Below are 20,096 nucleotides of genomic sequence, written 5' to 3'. Positions count from 1 at the left end.
CTCTCCCCAGCAGTGTCTGCGCAATTTGCCTTGGGGCTTGCCAGAGTATCTAAAGCAGGAGTCGGCAAACTCTTCTTGTAAAGGTCCAGCTAGTAAACATTTCAGGCTTTGCAGACCAATGAGCTACTACTCAGTTCTGCCTTTGTAGCTTGGAAACAACCAAACAAGTATAACTGTGCTCCAAGAAAACTGTGAACACAGAAATTTGAATTTCATACAATTTCATGTCATGAAATAGTATTTTCATTTTTTATTTTTTTCCCCCAACTATTGAAAAAGGTCAAACCATTTTAAGCTCACAGGCTGACCTTGGTTTGTCAATCCGACCCCGGTCTGAAGGAAGCAAGAGGGCTGGGAAGGAAGTCCAGCTGCACTGTGGCGCCCATGTGGTGCTCTGAAGGCCTCCTCTCTCCTGCCCTGCGTTTCCACTGCATGCTTGGGCTGGGCACGCAACCCACAAAGCAAGGACCACTTCCGGGTTAAAGGGGAGTGACCCTGGAGCTGCTTCAGCTGCCGCTGCGCAGGGCATGCCGGGAGCCCAAAAGCCGTTAGTTCTTTTTTGTGTCTTGCAGAAGTTGGGCTGGTCCTGGTGGAGTGGTTTTCTCTTACTATGAGGACACGCTAGAAATCCTGATAGCATCTCATCTTTCCCCTAGGTTCCCGAACGGGAAGTTGCTTCCAGAGTTTTGTATCTCCCCTCTATGGCGGCGGATGCCGCAGAGCTCGACTCGTGCCTGGGGTCAGGCCACCCTCCTCAGAGCGGCTTCCATGCTGGCACCCGGCTGCAGGGAGCTGACGGCCGCACATGAGGGTAGGCTGTCTCATTATCCCTGGTCAGTTTTACCGATGCAGTTGAGGCAAACAGAATGAGGGTGCCACGACAAAGAACTTGAGAAAATGTTACCGAGGATGACGGAGAAGCAGGCGGAGCCCTGGCCAGGTCCCTCCGACTCTTTCTGGCCTCGCCGGCCTTTAGCGCCTCTCTAACCACCTCCGCCCCCGGCAGATAGATCTTCCCCAGCTACCCTTCATCCCTGCTACCTCTTTTGAGAGCTGGAGAAAACATCGGCATGCACAGCTCCTTTGCACCTTGCTGGCGCTCTCAAGCTCTAACCCTGCCATACGGAAAGAAAGAACTGCGACAACATGCTGGAGCTGTTAATCGTAAAGCACAGCTGTGTTCCTGCTCCCTTGGGTAAGGTCTGCCTGCATGGTGGATCGGGAGGGAAGGGCCCCACATCACCTCCTCCCGGGACCCTACCAGTAGTGATTCATTCATTCCTTTAGGTGAAGCTTCAAGGCATATGCAACCTTCTACCTTTTACCTTGGCTCTGACCACACTCCTTCAAACCCATCCTGAGAGAAAAGTGCCCTCTGCTTGGCCTAGAGCCTGTGGCAGGAGATCTAAAAGGGAGTCCTCTTCAGAATCTTTAACTGCATAGGGAAGGGATTTAGGGGAGCACCCTTCTGTAGATGCACAAGTTGTTTCTTCCGGAGCTACGAGGGAGGCCATTTTTCCGGAGGCGAGGAAGCACAGTGCCAGGGAGAAGGAGCTTTAAGGCAGAGAACTGTTCTCCCAGCCTGTGCAGGGGGAGATGGAGCCGGCCCTCCCCTTCTCCATTACCTCCTTGCTTGGTGCAGGCTCCCAGCAGGTTAACCACGTTCAGATGGTGGCCAATGTGGGTCAAGATTTTGAGCTCAGTCATCAGAGCTTTGTACTCGCTGGCCGTGGCCCCCTCTGTGTGAGAAGCAAGGAAGAGTCAGGGCGACAGGACAATGGGGCTCCTTCCGCCGGAGGCGGCATTCTTGCCCTCCTTGTTTGTCAATGCTCAGCCGGTTGCTTCACTAACTTCCCCACATTCTGCAGAAAGGCCAAGTCTCCAGACTGTTTTCATTACTCCCACCCTCCTGAGCCAACATCCTTTTGATTACAGTAAGGCCCAGCACAGTAGTGGGGTTAGTCACTGGACACTTCCTCTTGGTGGACCTAGTTCTGTTCAGCAATGCGCTGACTCAGAACTGGGCACCTCGTGAAAGTGCCTTCCAAAGGCTTCCCTTCTGTCAGAACCAGGTGCAGCAAGAACCCACCAGGCAGGGAGTACACTTCCACCTCCTCTCTTCTCACCTTCTCCCTTTGGAGAGTCACAGAGAAGGAGCACAAGGGGCCTGCCAGGGCAGAATGGCTACTTTTGTAAACATCTTTGCAATGTGTTATTTTCTCCCTATAACCCTTTCCTCTCTGGAGTTCACAGGGTTATCTTGGGTTGTGAGGATCCATAGCATCTGACTTCAACTTCAATCTCAGAGATAAGCATTATCAGTCCAAGAATTAGCAGAGTCTAAAGCCTAAATTGAGTTTGTTCTGTTTGTTCTTATTAGTTAATTTGCAAGGCATTTAAACATTTTAAATTATTTTTAGAAATATAAAAATCAAATAATCTTGCTGTAAAATATATTTCAACAATATAAGTCGAAATAAAAAGATACGGAGTAAAATGATCTAGATAAAAAGTGAAAGCCACTCCAACCCACTTGCCTTCTTAGAAGCAGCCACTGTTAATAGTTTGGTGTTCAGACCTTTTTCTATGCATTTATAAATATGTATATTCAATCAGAGGTCCTATATATATATATATGAGATCATATATATGTATAGTCTATTTTTAAAAATCTGTTTCCTCCCTTTTAATAAATCAGAGACTTTTTCTGTTCTTTTTATTTATTTCTATTTTTTATTTTTATTTTTTTTTTGAGACAGAGTCTCGCTCTGTCGCCCAGGCTGGAGTGCAGTGGTGCGATTTCAGCTCACTGCAACCTCCGCCTCCTGGGTTCAAGCGATTCTCATGCCTCAGCCTCCCAAGTAGCTGGGATTACAGGTGTGTGCCACCATGCCTGGCTAATTTTTGTATTTTTAGTAGAGACAGGTTTCACCATGCTCCTGACTTCAGGTGATTCACCCGCCTTGGCCTCTCAAAGTGCTGAGATTACAGGTGTGAGACACCATGCTCAGCAGGTTAATCACATTAATGGTGGCCACTGTGGGCCCATTCTTTTTAATTGATTAATGGTGTCCCTGACATTTAGAGTGTCTGTAGTCTTTTTGCTATTACAGTTAATACTGTGATAGTCTGTGTGTAATCTCTGTGCACACATGTAAGTGTTTCTGTAGGACAGTAAGTGTCCTGGAAGTGGGTTAGAGGTATGTGCATTTAACATTGTGGTAGATACCAACATGGTATTTCATAAGCACAAATCGTTTTTAATAATAACCAGATAAACTCCAAAGCCTGCGCATGGGGTTAGGGCTTGTTTACAGTAGATGCTCAACGAATATTTTGGAATAAATAAACACAATTACTCTTCTTATTTCAGGCATGACTGTAAGGCCCAAAAAGATTAATATTTTTGCTCAAGGACACTTTGAAAGAGTTTTTGACTCATGGCCTTTGTTTCACTTTATGCTTTTTTTGTTTTTTTCTTTTTTTTGAGACGGAGTCTCGCTCCATCACCCAGGCTGGAGTGCAGTGGCGTGATCTCGGCTTATTGCAACCTCCAACCCCTGGGTTCAAGTGATTCTCCTGCCTCAGCCTCTCAAGTAGCTGGGACTACAGGCACCCGCCACCACGCCTGGCTAATTTCTGTATTTTTTAGTAGAGACAGGATTTTGCCATGGACTGGTCTTGAATGCCTGACCTCGTGATCCGCCCTCCTCAGCCTCCCAAAGTGCTGGGGTTACAGGCATGAGCTACCATGCTGGGCCATGCCTTTTTTATATCTCCCAGAAACAGATGGCCAATTAATTTAAGCAAGAAAGCTGAATGAAAATTTTTTTAAGGAATTTTATAGAGTGGGTGATTTGGCAGTCTTTTACAATCAATGCTGATGGCTTAAAAAAAAAATAGGCATTTATGAAGACATGACACATGCACTCTGTATTACATAGAAAAGATTCTCTGAGCCTTTAAAAAAAAATCTGAGCTGCAGTGGCTCACATCTGTAATACCAGCACTTTGGAAGGCTGAGACAGGAAGATTGCTTGAGCCCAGGAGTTTGAGACCAGTCTGGGTAAGATGGTGAGACTGTCTCTACAAAAGAGTTTTTTTTTTTTGATTAGCTAGGTGTGATGGTGTGAGCCTGTAGTCCCAGCTACTTGAGAGGCTGAGGTGGGAGGACTGCTTGAGCCTGAGAAGCAGAGGCTGCAGTGAACTATGATCATGCTACTGCACTCCAACTTGGGTGACAGAGTAAAACCCTGTCTCTTAGGAAAAAAAAAATCTCAAGTTAGAATCTTCTTTCAAACTCATTCATCTCCCTATAACCCTTTCCTCTTTGGAGGAAAAAAACCAGGCTCTGGTTCAGCTTGCTGTATTTATAGGCAGGGCCACAGGTGTTATCTTGGATCCCCAACAGACTAGTGTGACCATCAGAGCTGCCTCTCCTAGAGGACAATTTGTGGCAGCAAGAAGGGAAATGGGACTAGCTGAGGAAACAGTTGCTTCCAGATTTAGTTTCCACCTATCTCTAGGTTGGATACTGGATTGCCTCCATAAACCGAGCCAGGATCATTTTCAGGGTTTTGGAGCAGTGGGCCAATTCCAGGAGGCCAGACCTCTGCAGCGCCTCTTTTGTGGCAGACTGGTGTGGAGGAAAGAGCACTGCATTCAAAGCTGGAAGACTTTCGCACACAAACTCTGACTTACACTGAGGAGCTGTGTGGCCTTGCAGAGGCTATTTAACCTTTCTTGGCCATGTTTCCTCATCTGCAAACAGGATAATAATGTCTACCTCACAAAGCTGTTGAAAGGAAATAAGAAAAATGGCCGTTTCGTATGGTTCAGCCCAATATGAAAAGCATCTAGTCTGGTGCTTTCTAGTTGACGCCTCTTCTCTTCAGAATCTGGGGTTCTTGAGGGGAGGGTGCTAGCATGCCTCTATTTTGACAGAAATACCTGCCATCGTCTGGGAAGTCTACTCCAAACAAAAGTTCTGACTTGTGGATGCCAAACTCCTTCCCAGACTACTTTCAGAGTAGAACTGGCAGGTTCTTTGTAGAGTTTTATTAGTTTTTTCTTGAGGAGTACAGCCTTTTGAAGTTGAAAATATATTTACATGGGCCTTTTGAAATGATGGAGTTATTGCTAGAAGATTAAGAACTTTGAAGTCTCTCTAAGCAAACAGCCCTTTCTCCTGGAGCCTGTACCAGGTACCTGTGTAGTTGGACTCACAGCTTGCTGGGCTTCAAAATCTCCCAGCAATATCCTGGAGACTTTGGAAAGTTAAAAGCTGCTTTTTGAGTTTTCAGTTCTGTTGAATTGAAGCATCATAAAATTCCATTACAGATGAGGAAATGAAGTATTTTCTACACTGTAAAGGTCCTGTGCGTCTTTGAGACATTTGGTGTACACAACTTTCACTGATTTTCATTTTCAGTCTGTCTTTGGTGTTGGGCATAAGTCACTGTGTGATTTGGTTCTACCTCCCAGTGCTTCACAGAGTAGTAGTATGTTTCAACACTAGAAAGATAATTCAGTTTTTCAAATTGCTAAAGAGGAAACGTTTTATAGCTGAAGTTGTTAGTATAAAATAGTTTAGAGTTCTGATCAACTCAATTGTTGTAGCTTTGTAGTTTTACTTTATAGTCAGGTCAAGCCCAAGCAAAGCCATTGGGATTTAGGATGTGCTGCTAAGTTTCCATTACAGCATCACAGTGGATCATGCCAAAATTTGAACCTGCAGTTACAATGGGCTTAAGTCCCTTGTTGTCTACAGTCTGTGATGTGAGAAGAGAAAGACCTTTGAGGTGACAGAGATCATTTTCCTGTGGACTGTGCTGGATTGTTCCATTTACAAGGTTTATTTTGAGCTCGTGCTGGCCTAATCTAAAACTCATGAGCAAAGAGGCCTCTAACAGTAGAAGAAAATTATGTGGCCGGGGCAGAAAAAGCTTGTGTCTGTTCCCAGGCTATATCTAACTTGTATCAACATTTAGGAAATGCAAAATGGTGATGCGTCAGTTGAAAGCCAAAGTACAGCATACATACCTTTCAGCATTTTCACAGCCACAGTCCGGCATGTAGGTGATTTTTTAATGCCAAATGCTGATGCTTGAACCACTTTTCCAAAAGCCCCTCTTCCAAGTGATTTGCCTACAATGAAGAGAAGACAGTGGTTTGTTACTGTCTTGCCTTGCCTGTCACCAAGGCAATAGGGTGAATTTAAGTCTTTTTCAGGAAGGAAATGCCTTTTCCTATGTGTGCATGTGAGGCATGGAATCTCCAGTGAACTGACCCTAAAAGAGACAAAGTAAGGGACTTGTTTCTGGAGCCTCTTCCTTTCAACTCTTAACTCTGTTCCTGAGGCCCCACATCCTTCAGAGATATAGAGTAAGTCCCTGGAAGGCAGTCAGTGAAGGGAGATGTCCAGTTTCCTTTCCACAAGGTCCTCGCATAGGAGAGATGGGACCAAGTCCTGTGTGGTTTCTTCCATTGTTTAATAACATTATGACCAAGAAGACTTCCCTGTGTGAAACCTAAGCTCTTTTTCTTGCCATTTGCAGTCATTTTCTGTCATCTGTTTTCAGCAAAAAGGGAGAAATAGAAAATGATGATTACTACTGTGGATAATAATAAAGCTCATAACTTTCAAATAATCACTAAGTCATTTCTCCAACTTCCCTACCAGGCAAAATATTCCCAGTCTTTCTAATGTGTCTTATATGAATATCACAAATCCTCATGGTTCAGCACAAGAGCCTGGTCAACCGCTGGTAGAGATTGGTTTCAACCCCAGAGAGGTAGTTGCTAAATGCAATAACCAAGCAAGGTTTCTTCCATGGTCTCCATAATGCTATGCTATAATGACTGTTAATATGTTTCCTTCCCTATCCTAGAATGAGCCCCCCTGAGTAAAGCGGGGCAAGGACCATGTCTGAATCTTCCCGGAACCTGCTTGGTGCCTGGTGCTATCTGTTATTACCATATATTGCTGCCCAATGGGGAGTAGTGTTCAGGAATTTGTGGGATGCCCAAAGCGAGTCTCCTAGTCATAGGTAACTAGAGGGGCCCGTGGGATGGAGACCCTGAGATCGATGCCCTTTGGGGAGGGCACTCCCTGGAGTACCTAAGCTACCTTTTATGTCAGGGAATTTCCTTTTGTACATCAGGAAACAGCTCAGTAGAACCCAGAGAAATGGTACCCCTCCAGCATGATATGCTCAAAGAAGAGTAAGTGAAATCAGTCACTCTTTTTTTGGCTCTTCTTGGGGGAAGGGGAAATGACAGAATACCACGGGTGGGTTAAAACTATTATAAATCCTGGCAGTTAGACTCTTAATTTAACACAACCCCTCCTTTCCCAACCAAGTGCTTTTTCTTAGACCTGTCTGATAATGTGCCTTCAGTTAATCAACCTTCTTTCCTCCCTTCCCTCCTCATACTCTGCTCCCTTTCTCCAAAGGACATTTTTGTTTGTTTGTTTCTTGTAGTTTGTAATGAAGCTTTGCTTCTTCCTCATCATATTAGAACCTTTCTACTTTTATGCCCAACTACTGAGTGACAAAAATGTCTTTACCTTGCTCTGCTTAATGTCTTCTACTACCCACCACCCCAGGTGTCCAGTTAGGATGTATGAAAATTTCAGTTATACCAGTGTCATCATTAGGGCCTCCGTGTGGCTGTCTGCAGGGACATGCTCTGCATTCGGAGGGAACACTAGAGAGATGACACGTTTCTCTTTTTGTGAAACATGCTCCTGTGGTGATTACTAAATGACATTCCACCCAGAGCATGCAACATGGGCAGAGCTACAGCCTCTGCTTCCTTCTTCGTGTAAAATTGTCCAAGAAATAGACTAGGATGGGGACCCTTGAGTTGAAATAAAAGAGCCTCCAGTGGATCCTGAAAGTGCTACATCTGAAAATCAGGTGTGGGAACAGCGCTGGCAGATGCCTTCTCTATACTAGTAAAAACTGGTGCATTTTGGTTGGAGGTTTATTCCTTGTTTTATTTGGAATAAAAGATCAATGTTTTTCTTCCACAGTGCCTTCTGCCGTCTAAAAAGAAAAGTGTCCTGAGCCTGAGAAATATCCGGATCTTTTCTCCTCACACTCCTAAGACTCTTGCATGTTTGGGGTAGGTGGCATCCTTTGCACTTTCCATAGTTTCAGCCCCCACATCCCGTCACAACACACTTTGTTTTAACAAGTGTTTGGGACTTTGCTTCTTAATCAGTGAGAATAAACTGGCTCTCATTTGGCTTCCTTCGGTCTTTTCATTGATTCTCTTGGAAGCCGACTGCTGCCTCATAAAACAGCATGAAGCTGTTATGGGCTCCTTCGTCATCTGATGTGTTGGAATCCTTCTGCGGACCCATGGTTCCAGTTTCAGGGGAGTCCAGTTGCATCAGACTTGACCTCACCTGATCCTTCTTTTCCCTTAAAATTCTCCTGTGTTTCCTGGAATGCCACTAACTAGCTCGGAAGTGTGCTAGGTCATTCCCATACAATGCAAGGATATTGGAATCTCCTCCAAGAATGTTTTGGACTGGCCAGGGGCCCTGGACACTCTGGGGAGAGTGCATGGCAGCATGGGCTGGGCTGTCTCTGACATTCAGGGCTGGTCTTACAAGAGGCAGCACCAGCCCAGGCACCATTCGCTTGCCAAACTCCAGACTCCCTGTATGGTTAGCTATACTAGGTAATTTTGACTTTTGATTATTTTCCAATAGAAAGATGCAATGTTGAACATTATTCTTTTTTTTTTTTTTTTTTTGAAAATGAACTCTCACTCTGTCTCCCAGGCCAGAGTGCTGTGGCATGATCTTGGCTCACTGCAACCTCCACCTCCCGGGTTCAAATGATTCTCCTGGCCCAGCCTCCTGAGTAGCTGGGACTGCAGGCACCTGCCATCACACCTGGCTCATTTTTGTATTTTTAGTAGAGACATGGTTTCACCATGTTGGCCAGGGTGGTCTCAAACTCCTGACCTCAGGTGATCCACCTGCCTCAGCCTCCCAAAGTGCAGGGATTACAAGCGTGAGCCACCAACCGGCCTATTCTAACTTTAATAAATTTATAGGAGCTGAATTCCCTCCTGAGTTCTGTGATAAATTTATAGAAGCTGAATTCCCTCCCATGGGTTAGTGAGGAATCATTTTTTTTTAGAGGTTCCTTTTGTTCTTGGATTTCAGGAATTTTAGTGGTAGCAACACCTTTGACCCAAGCTCCAACTGCATCCATCTATCAGGTACTATAAATTCCAACCCCACTCACTAGGGCTGCTGATAGCAACCAACGCAGTAGATACAGCTGAAACCAGATATAACCTTGTGTATTTCTCTACATTTACAACGCCAGTGTAACTGCCAGTTAAAACAGACTTTTCTCTCTATCTGGACATAATCTGGGTTATTTTCAGTTGCTAGACATTACTTCAAATTACTTTGTCATTTATTTGGCTTAAGAAATAAACAAGTCTTGGGCCTCCTTGCTCCCACGGTAATCAATCAGAGGAGTGTACCTCCGGGCCTTGCAGCCACACTCTGCATTGAAAGACAAAGTTAGCAACTTGACACACTTTCTCTCACCCATCAGAGACACTCAAATGGACATTAGCCAAATCCTAGCATGTGGCAACTCTGGAAAGGAAAAGAGCAGTAAGAATGATCTTTAACAAGGAGACTGAAAATCATAATCCTGAAGTGGGATTAGTTAAACCCACAGAGCCCCAGGGGAATTCTGGCAGAGGATTAGCAATCTGTGATGCGGTGTGGATCGCAATGATACTAGGAAGGAATGAAGCAATGGGACAGAAAGCTCATGTGTCCTGTACTGGAAGAAGCACGTTTGATTATGAGTAATAACTCTGGAAAGCAACGTGGGCTGAGAATGGCTTGTGATTGTGGGAAAATTATCCCATATTTCCTGCCGAGGTCACTGAGGGGCTGGGCTAGCTGCCATATAATTTACACTTGCAGAAGGAACTCATCCAGTGTGCCACCTGCCCTTAACTACTCTAATGTAGTTGATTTTTTTCTCCTGTCCATAGCCATTGCTGGCTCTCTCCTGTCTCTCCAGCTTTTAACTGATTTCCAAGTTTCCTCCTCAAGCCAAATAGAACATGCTCCTGAGGCCGGTCCTTTCTCAATGTAAGCAGAATCATTTCAAAGCCCAAGAGAAAAACAAAAGTCATTTTCCCCCCTCTCTGCCCCCTACATCCCTCACCCCAGTATCATTTGCTTGTAAGGAGAGGGGCGATACTGTTGAATTTGGAACAACAGGCTCTCCATACTGAGAGTGACAAGCTCCAAGAACACTGGATCCACAATCTGTTTTCCTAGTTTCAACTACTAATGACTCTGGCATACACAGGAGTGAGTGGAAAACTTTCAGAAGCCACAATCCAAACATTTTGTGTAGGAGTAATTGAGGTTTCAATTGTTTTATAGCACCAGAGGCTGGAGATTAATGGGCTTTGTGACGTCTGAGCTGGAGGAACTGGAAGGTAGGCTGCGGGAAAGCACATTTGCCTGCTGTTTATAGCATCTGTGCTACCTGGAAAACAACAGTCTTTGCTCTTCAAAAGTGAAACTTAAATGACTCCTCTAGGGCTTTCTATTCGGTCTGGACGTTCCCAGGAAAATCCAAGTATGTAATTTGTGGATTTGTGCAGAGGGTTTTTTTGATCCATGGCCTTGAAGAGCACCAACTCTTTCACCAAATGTTTGATTTCACTGTTCCTTGCCACCCTCAATTACGTTCTGGATCACATATTTCTAATCCCCCGACAGTTTCATTATGTAAGAGTATGTGTACTTGTAAGCCTCCTGTTGGAACGCCCCTCTCCCCATGCCCCTTCACTTACCACTTCTGCGCCTATCTCCAGACTGAGCCTTTGAGGGGAGAGATGCACGCACCTTTGCATCTCCAGGGCTTAGACCAGTGTCTGCTGCTCAGAGAAGGTGCCTAATAACTGTTGAATGAACACACAGGTGCTGCCTGTCACCTTGTACTGTTATCTGAGCATTGCTTTGGAATTATTTACTTTTGTGTCCATCTCCCTTGATAGTCTGTGAGCAGCTGGAGTGTAGCATCCCAGGTCTGGTTTACTTTTGCATCTCTCAAAGCACAGTGCTTTTAATGTAATATGTGCTCAGCATAGGTTTATAAATCTGTTGAACAAGTATCTTACCCAGTTTAAGTCTCTCCCGGGCAAACTCCCACTTGCTGGCATCATAAGGGAGCCGCTCACACTGCTCATCCAGGGGAACTTCATCGGGGTCCATTATGATTGATAGGTAGTCAGTCTTTATTTCAGAAGAAGACTGAGAAATAAAGAGATCTCAGAGTCATTAAGAAGAAAACAACTTTACGAATCCTGGATATTCAGTTAACATCCACTGTTTTATTTGGGATCATTTGGTTGAAACTGTGTGGCCAGGTACAGAAAGTACTTCTCCACATTCACATACACTCATCACACTTGAGTGTGCAATTTCTATTAAACAACTCCTTACTATTCCCACACTACATTTCTGTAATGTGAGCTCTACCATCCCATCTTGGATAACATGCGCTCAAATTCTCCAGTGACCTTATGTGTTGTACTTGATCTTAAACAATTGTATGATGGTCTTGCTAAAAAATGCAAAGCATTTTTATAAAGTCATTCCAAACAATGACTAAAAATAACTTTCCATGGCCATCTTGTATAAGCAGGAATATACATTACAGATGGGCCAACAGTCGGGTGCATTGTGGCTTTTCTACATATATAGGAAAGGCAAGAAGTGGCAAAGTAAACTCAGGATCCCTGGGGCACTGAAAGGCACATTTCTTATGAAGTGTTTAAACTTTCAGAAGGCCTGACCTCTTAGTTGCTTCAGCTATCTGGAAAGGTTGTAGCTGAATCCTTAGTGAGATTAGAGTAAGGTTTACCTTCTGTAAGAAACGGAAGTTGAGGCCATATGTGGTGGCCTGTAATCCCAGCACTTTAAGAGGCTGAGGTGGGTGGATCACCTGAGGTTAGGAGTTCTAGACCAGCCTGGCCAACATGATGAAACCCCGTCGCTACTAAAAATACAAAAATTAGCCGGGTGTAGTGGTACATGCCTGTAGTCCCAGCTACTTGGGAGGCTGAGGCAGGAGAACTGCTTGAACCCAGGAGGCAGAGGTTGCAGTAAGCCAAGATGGTGCCACTGCACTCCAGCCTGGGTGACAGAGCGAGACTCTGTCTTAAAAAAAAAAAAAAAAAAAAAAATTGATTATTTCAAAGATCAAGGAGTAAATATGGTATAAGACTTATACATAAGCCATATTCTGAGTTCCTTTGTCCATTGGTAGGATGTCAAGTGAGTAAGGCAGACATCTGCCTTGAAGTGCTTTTTTATCTTGGTAATGCAAATCAAGCCCAGAAAATACCCTTTATTTCAGATCATAGATAAGTGGATTTACATTTAATGTTTTAGATTTGTATCAATGGGGGTATTTCCTGTTAATGGGCAAATTTCTAGAATTGATGACTGCATTTCTGTGGGCAGACTCTTGGATAGAATGGAAAAGAAGTATGTTTTCCCATATAACTCTTGGCCAGAAGTTATGTAAACTTCATTTAAATGAGTTTTGAGGCCCTTCCTTTTGGTGCTTTTCCCTAAACAGGATCAGAGTTGGAATGGAGAAGACAACCTCTCCCTACACACCATTTCACACTCACCCGCATTCTTCAGCCCTTACTCACTCTGTTCTGGGCTGTCACAGCTCACCTCATCCATCACTCGCAATCATTCTCCTTCTCACAAAAATTATCACTAAAATGTGTGACAAATAGCTCAAGGCAGAAAGGTTTGCTTGGCCTCCGTAAAGGATGAGAAGCAAAAAACGATATGGAACATGTTTGTCACGAACTGTGGTTGCCTTTGATGTTAGATTGTGAGGGTCCGGCCTGCCAGACACTCTGTGAAGAGTATGAACTCCTATACCAGGGTACTGGGTGCCCATTAGAGAAGCTGCTGTAGTAGTAGGTTTTATGACTAAACTTTTCAATGTCCAGTATACCCAAAGCCCTGAGAAACAATCTCCAATCCTCAACAGAGCATAGGATAGCTGAAACCTCGCAAGGGACATCTTGGGCTCATGCAGGGTGTGTGGGGAGGCTGGCAGTAGTGTTGACAGAGGCAGGGGAATAGGCAGTGGTAGGCAGTCTCCCATGTGGCACCCATGGAATTTTATGGTTTATCTCAATAAGGCAGGTGAGAGGAGACACCAAACAAACCTTAAGTGAGGGCTTTGAGGAGACTGTGATAGTAAAATGTTAGTTGGCAAATATTTATTCTTTCAATTGACATTAACACTGAGCAGCTACTAGGTGCTTGGCATGGAGGCTGCACAGCTAACTGCTTCAAAGCCCAGGCATGGGGGCCGAATACCTGGGTTTGAATCACAGGTCAACTTCTGCCCACCCACACACGTAACTGTGGGCAAGCAGCCCTCTAACTTTAGTTTTCTTATCTGTAATAATGGTACTTATCTCATAGGGTTGTTGTGAATATCAAATGAAATAATCCATGGAAGGCTATTAAGAGCAGGGCCTGGTGTGCAGTAAGCATCAATGAATGTTAGCTATAATTATAATACTAAATGTTAGCTATAACTATGCAGGGTGAGGATAAAAAGATAAAATGCCGTCTTTATCAATGAGGAATTTACATTGTCGTTAGAGGAACCACATGGAAATATTTTTGGATGTCTTGTTCCTCTTTGCCTCCCCCAATCCCTTTCAAATTTTATAGGCATTCCGTTTTTGAGATAATGATCTCTTGTTCTCGTTCTTTATTATTGACATCAAAATTTCACAGCATTTTAGAAATAGAAGGGGCCGCTTCAATCTAGTCCCAACGTACCTTTTCAGTTTTATTTTTGTTATTTTTTATTTTTTTTAATGTGGAGTCTCGCTCTTGTTGCCCAGGCTGGAGTGCAGTGGTATGATCTCGACTCACTGGAACTTCTGCCTCCTGGGTTCATGTGATTCTCCTGCCTCAGCCTCCCGAGTAGCTGGGATTATGGGTGCCTGCTACCACGCCCAGCTAATTTTTGTATTTTTGGTAGAGACGGGGTTTTACCATGTTGGCCAGGCTGGTCTCGAACTCCTGACTTCAAGTGATCTGCCTGCCTCGGCCTCCCAAAGTTCTGGGATTACAGGCATGAGCCACCGTGCCCAGCCCCTTTCCAGTTTTATTTCTGCTGTGCTCCTCTATGCTAAGTAACCAGACTACTTCCCCGCTCTGGGGAGTAGGAAGGACTAGGGTGGGCTGTTTTTCTGCTTCTTTCCTTCCAGCTACAGCCTTCAAAGTCTGTTTCAAGCCTCGCTTTCTCGGAAGTTTTTTCTCCCCTTCTCCTCCTTTGAACTCCTATAGCCTTTGTACCTCCCTTGCAGATTTGGCAAGTTTTGCTTCTGTTAGATGTATTTCCCTATATGGTGTATCTCCCCTTTCAAAACTATTGTGTGATCTTTGTTTCCTTCTCAAGCAGTGGACTTAGTTGTCATGTCTCAAAATCAGTCACTCCAAATGGCAAAAGCCTGATGTTAAACATTTACCATAGAGGATGGCTGCTGGCTTTGTCTCTCATACCAGCACTATAAAGTATATCTTATTGGTTGTAAATATCAAATCTAAGGTCAAATAGCCTGGGTTCAAAACTAAGGTCCAACCATAGTGACTTTGGATCAGTTAACTTTATCTTGCTGAGCCTCAGTTGCCCTCTCTATAAAATGGGAATAATAATATATTTACCTTTTCATATTTTTGGAATAATTTATTGGCATAATACATAAAGAGCTTCCCATAAGACCTGGCATATAAATAAGGGCTAATCTCTAGAAATTGAGGAGGCCTTCTGATCGAGTCCTACTTCCCAAATATCCCTTGACTCTAATCATTTAGTCAGAGGCACCATAATTTCATTCCTTATTTTTTCTTTTGAGACAGAGTCTCACTGTGTCACCCAGGCTGGAATGCAGTGAACTCCTGACCTCAGGTGATGCACCCACCTCGGCCTCCCAAACTGTTGGGATTAGGATTACAGGTGTGAGCCACTGCGCCTGGCCATGACTATACTTTCTTTCTTTTTTTTTTTGTTTTTGAGATGGAGTTTCACTCTTGTTACCCGGGCAAGAAGGCAATGGGGTGATCTTGGCTCACTACAACCTCCGTCTCCTGGGTCCAAACCATTCTCCTGCCTCAGCCTCCTAAGTAACTGAGATTACAGGTGCCTGCCACCACGCCGGGCTAATTTTTTGTATTTTTAGTAGAGAGAGGTTTTCACCATGTTGGCCAGGCTGGTCTCAAACTTCTGACCTCAAGTGATCCACCCTGAGTGCTGGGCATCCCAAAGTGCTTGGATTACAGGTGTGAGCCACCACGCCCAGCCTGCCACCATAATTTCTTTTCCTTTTTTTTTTTTTTTGAGATGGAGTCTCACTATGTCGCCCAGGCTGGAGTGCAGTGGTGCGATCTCGGCTCACTGCAAGCTCCGCCTCCTGGGTTCACGCCATTCTCCTGTCCCAGCCTCCAAAGTAGCTGGGACTACAGGCACCCGCCACCACGCCTGGCTAATTTGTTGTATTTCTAGTAGAGACGGAGTTTCACCCTGTTAGCCAGGATGGTCTTGATCTCCCGCTCTTGGATCCACCCACCTTGGCTTCCCAAAGTGTTGGGATTACAGGCGTGAGCCACCATGTCCGGCAGCCACCATAACTTCTTACCTGGACTGCTATGAAGTCTTCTACCAGGTGCCTCTCTATTCATTCTCCCCCTCACAACCCCCAGTCCATTCTTCTCACAGTAGCCAAAATAATTTTTCCAGACATGTATCTGTCACACTAGGCGCCCCACTCCCCCATCCCTTCCTTAGCCTAACATACCTTTCTTCCCCAAGGCTTCCCGTTGCTTTTAGAATACAGACCAAATTCCCCAGCATGGCCTACAAGACCCTGCCTGGCCAGGCCTTGCCGCCTTCCCTTTCCATTCCTTGGCAGCCTCACCTCATACCTTGTTCCTCCTGTTCTCCACACTGTAGCCCTGGCCTTCTGTCAGTCTCTCCTTCTCACTGTGTTCCCCTCCCCTGCCCAGCCTTCTAAATGCTCTTCCCTCTGCCTACAACACTCCTTCCTCTCTTCCTTACCTTAACACTCCTCTGACACATCTTTTAGGCAGCCACTCTTTCAGTTAACTCAGAGTTGCAGTTTGACATTTGCGTGGCTGATTAAAGTCAATCTCCCCTGACTGCTCACTCCAGCATCTGCCCCACTGTCACCAGACGGCCTTGCACAGGGCCTGGCATGCTGCACTGAGTGGGTACGCAGTAAATATCTGAAGCATGAATGAATGAATGAATGAATGAATGAATGAATTGTAAGCTCTTTTCCCACTGGATTTCAGAGAAGCAGATCATATTGCAGACCTAAGTACAGAAATCCCATGTCCTGAATGCCAACCTGGACCTTACACTCTAAAGAACTTAATTTTGTGGTGTGACTGAGTATAGAACAAGAGTTCACTTATTTTTACTTCCAATATGTTATGAGAGAAGTCAAAGGTGGGCCTTTCCTTTTTTTTTTTCTGAGACAGGGTCTCACTCTGCCCCTCAGGCTGGAGTGCAGTGGCGTATGACTCACTGCTCACTTGACTTCCCAGGCTAAAGTGATTTTCCCACCTCAGCCTCCCAAGTAGCTGGGACTACAGGTGTGCGCCACCATACCTGCCTAAGTTTTAAAATTTTTTGTAGAGTCAGGGTCTCACTATGTTGGACAGGTTGGTCTTGAACTCTTGGCCTCAAGCGATCCTCCTTCCTCGGCTCCCAAAGTGCTGGGATTACAGTCATGTACCACCATGCCCAGCCTCCTTTTTATTTCTTAGCAGAGAGTGAGGGTTAGGAAATAAAGGTTTCACAGGTCCCACGTTGACTTTAAAGACTCTATTAACATATTTTATATCAAAAATACCGTCTGTCCCTGAGAAGGATTCATCAGTTCATCGTCACGGCTTTTCTGTTGAACAGCCCACCCTGTGGTTAGAGACATTCTGATGATTTATTTTCTTTCTGTGTTCACCAGGTCAGAAACAGGAATGAGAGGAAAGGGAGAGAAAGAGGGTCCGACGTTTGTTTGCCTACTCTAGACATCAGATCAGGCATTTTATAATATATATAAAAAGGAGCATAGAACATCATCTATGTTCTTACCCTTTTCATTTTTCGGATAAAGAGGGTTAATAGGAGCCAGAAGAGAGTCGCAGCCACACAGGTGCATGTTAGAGTGATCAGCTCCAGATTAGACTTGTCCGAGGTTCCTGGAGAGAAAAAAAATCACAATAGTGGTGCAAAAAAGAAACTCCCAAACTCAGAATCTTTGTGGTTTTATAAAAGAGGCTCAGTTTCCCTAAATGGTTTATCATAGCGAACCCAATCTGTTGCCACAAAATCAGTCCCTGGGACAGACCTCTTACCTACTGAGCCAGGCAATATACATGAACTCACATAATGAACTCACATAGAAAAGGCTTTCCAGAAATTTTGCTGTCAACTTTGCAAACTTTGTAATTCCAGAAATAGCTAAGTAAAAATCAGAGGAGAAATTAAAAATGGGAAAAAATTAAGGCAGGAACAAAAGCCCATTAAAGTGCTAAATCTGGAATATGTTAAATCTCCCTAATGAGCTTTAGAGGAAACTCTAAAGAAAAAGACAAAATAATGACACAAAAGGGCTCCTTTGGGACTCACAAAATTCTTCAAAGTAGGTTTTAAAAATAAAAATAAATCCAGGACTGCCACAGTTGCCTGTTTGCTCCCTTTGGAACAGCCAGCCCAAAGTGCCCACATCCCACTCCCTGTGTCTAGGGCTCTGTTTCTGACTTCATCAGCCAGACTGGGGGGCCTGAGATAGAAGAGGCAATTGCTGGACCTGAATCCTTCCCAGTCACCTTCTCTATCAGAATCACTGAGCACTATTCCTCCAAGACCAAAAAGAAAAGTCCAAAGTATTCAAGTCATGCCTCCAGAGCGGGAACTCTGGAATTTGTAAAGAAATGCCTCCACGGACCAGAACAGTATTGATTCTTGTGAGCAATTTCCCAGGAATTCTAAAGTAATGCCTTTATCCTTTAACTTAATTATAATAAGACAGAAGTGGCTGGGCGTGGTGGCTCAGATCTGTAATCCCAGCAGTTTGGAAGGCTAAGGCGGGAAGATTGCTTGAGCCCTGGAGTTTGCGACCGGCCTGGGCAACATAGCAAGACTCCTCTTAAAAAAAAAAAAAAAAAAGATGTGGTAGCACACACGTGTAATCCCAGCTACTCTGGAGGCTGAGGCAAGAGGATCACTTGAGCCCAGGTGTTCAAGGCTGTAGTGAGTGAGCTATGATTGTGCCACTGCACTCCCGCTTGGGCAACAGAGTAAGACCCTGTCTCAAAAGAGAGAGGGAGAGAAAGAGGGAGAGACAGACAGATAGATGTTTATATTAAGGTGGGCAAAGGACAAGTGAAACTTTCTTTTTAGAAATAATGATGTGGATGACGATCTAATTTGCTGAGCACTTGTTATATTTCAAGCATGCAAAACTACCCTATGAAATCGGTGGCAGTAATACTCCAATTTCATACATGAGCACTTCATCTTCGGGACTCTTTGTTTCAATGCAACAAAGATGTATTGAGTTGTACTAGAGGCAAGGTTAGGGGCCGGAGGAGATAGAAAGATTAATGAGGGACAGTTGCCACTCTCAAGGAGCCCATTCAAACCTAACCAAGAGACTTAAGGCAAATACAAAGAAATTAGATTTTAAAAGATTTGGTGGTTGAGGGAATCTAATATACACTACTATCTAATAGTAATCTAATAATACTGTTTTGAAGAGGTGGCATTTGAAATGAATTTTAATCCACAGAGATGAAGGCAGGGGAGGGTATTATAGGCAGAGGAAACAGTATGAGTAAAGACCCAGACCTGGCCAAGTGCGATGGCGCACACCTGTAATCCCAGCACTTCGGGAGGCCGAGATGGGCAGATCACCTGAGGTCAGGAGTTCAAAACCAGCCTGGCCAACATGGTAAAACCCCATCTGTACTAAAAATACAAAAAGAAAATTAGCCGGATGTGGTGGGGGTGGGGTGCACCTGTAGATTCCAGCTACTCGGCAGGCTGAGGCAGGAGAATCGCTTTGAGCCCAGGAGACGGAGGTTACAGTGAGCTGAGATCGCGCCACTGCACTCCATCCTGGCTGATAGAGTGAGACTCTGTCTCAAAACCAAAACAAGACAAAAGACCCAGACCTGCGAAAAGATAGGGCAGTATCAAACAAGATACAGGACAGGACCAGACCATAGGGGTTTCTCAGCATCTGTGTGATGGGTTTGATCTAAAGGCTGCAGGCAGGTGAAGCCAAGGTTTCCTGCCCAAATCATAGCAAATACACAAGCTGGAAACCTGAGAATAACAATAACTCATTGGCCCTTGCTGAGTGCTTTCTATTCTAGGGACTTTTCTAAGGACCAACATGTATTGATTGTCACCAAAGACTCACAAAAATCCTACAAGCTAGATTATTCCCGTTTTATGAATGAGGAAATTGAGACAGAGACAGATTAAGCCTCTTGCCCAAAGTCACACAGCCTGCAAGTGGTGGAGCTGTGATTTTAACCCAGATAATCTGACTTCACATGCTTAACCACTAAGCTTCCAAGAGTACGCCACTTCCTCCTCTCTGATCCTTCCAGCCTTTACAAGCACAGATTAATCACTTCCTACTGGCCATAGTCCCCGCCACAAAGTTATCTTTTAGTCTGGAGTGGAAACTGATATTTTCTCTCCATCCAGCCCATCACGAAGTCCTGCCCATTCTACTTCCTTGGATCATTAAATTATCAGCTCTCCTACCCAGCTGTGACTGCCTAAAATAAGGCCTTATCAGTTCTCACCAGGACTACCTCATTGGCCATGGCTCCCTCCAGTCTGTCCTCCACCTCTGCAGCCAGAGTGATCTTGCCAAATCACCAGTTTAAAATCCTATTACTCCTCTGTCTAAATTCCATTGTCTGTTCCCTATCACCA

General features: G+C 44.6%; 1 protein-coding gene and 1 long non-coding RNA gene across 2 annotated transcripts in view; one reads left to right on the top strand and one right to left on the bottom strand.

Moving 5' to 3' along the window:
* The window catches only part of FLT1 (fms related receptor tyrosine kinase 1), a 196,781-nt gene that overhangs the window by 24,990 nt on the left and 151,695 nt on the right, over positions 1 to 20,096 (bottom strand). Inside the window, exons 16-19 of the mRNA XM_023208745.1 lie at positions 17,235 to 17,341; positions 11,188 to 11,320; positions 6,043 to 6,147; positions 1,626 to 1,739 (exon numbers count right to left, since the gene is read on the bottom strand). Coding sequence (XP_023064513.1) covers positions 1,626 to 1,739; positions 6,043 to 6,147; positions 11,188 to 11,320; positions 17,235 to 17,341 — 459 coding nt within the window. The remainder of the gene's footprint in view (positions 1 to 1,625; positions 1,740 to 6,042; positions 6,148 to 11,187; positions 11,321 to 17,234; positions 17,342 to 20,096) is intronic.
* The window catches only part of LOC111540454, a 67,713-nt gene continuing 55,689 nt past the window's right edge, over positions 8,073 to 20,096 (top strand). Inside the window, exons 1-2 of the long non-coding RNA XR_002730988.1 lie at positions 8,073 to 8,130; positions 10,445 to 10,500. This is a non-coding gene — a long non-coding RNA (uncharacterized LOC111540454). The remainder of the gene's footprint in view (positions 8,131 to 10,444; positions 10,501 to 20,096) is intronic.

Source organism: Piliocolobus tephrosceles, chromosome X (genome assembly GCF_002776525.5).
Source record: "Piliocolobus tephrosceles isolate RC106 chromosome X, ASM277652v3, whole genome shotgun sequence".
Lineage (NCBI taxonomy): Eukaryota > Metazoa > Chordata > Mammalia > Primates > Cercopithecidae > Piliocolobus > Piliocolobus tephrosceles.
The sequence above is the reverse complement of the archived record's forward strand: the minus strand, read 5'-3'. Positions and strand labels throughout refer to the sequence as shown.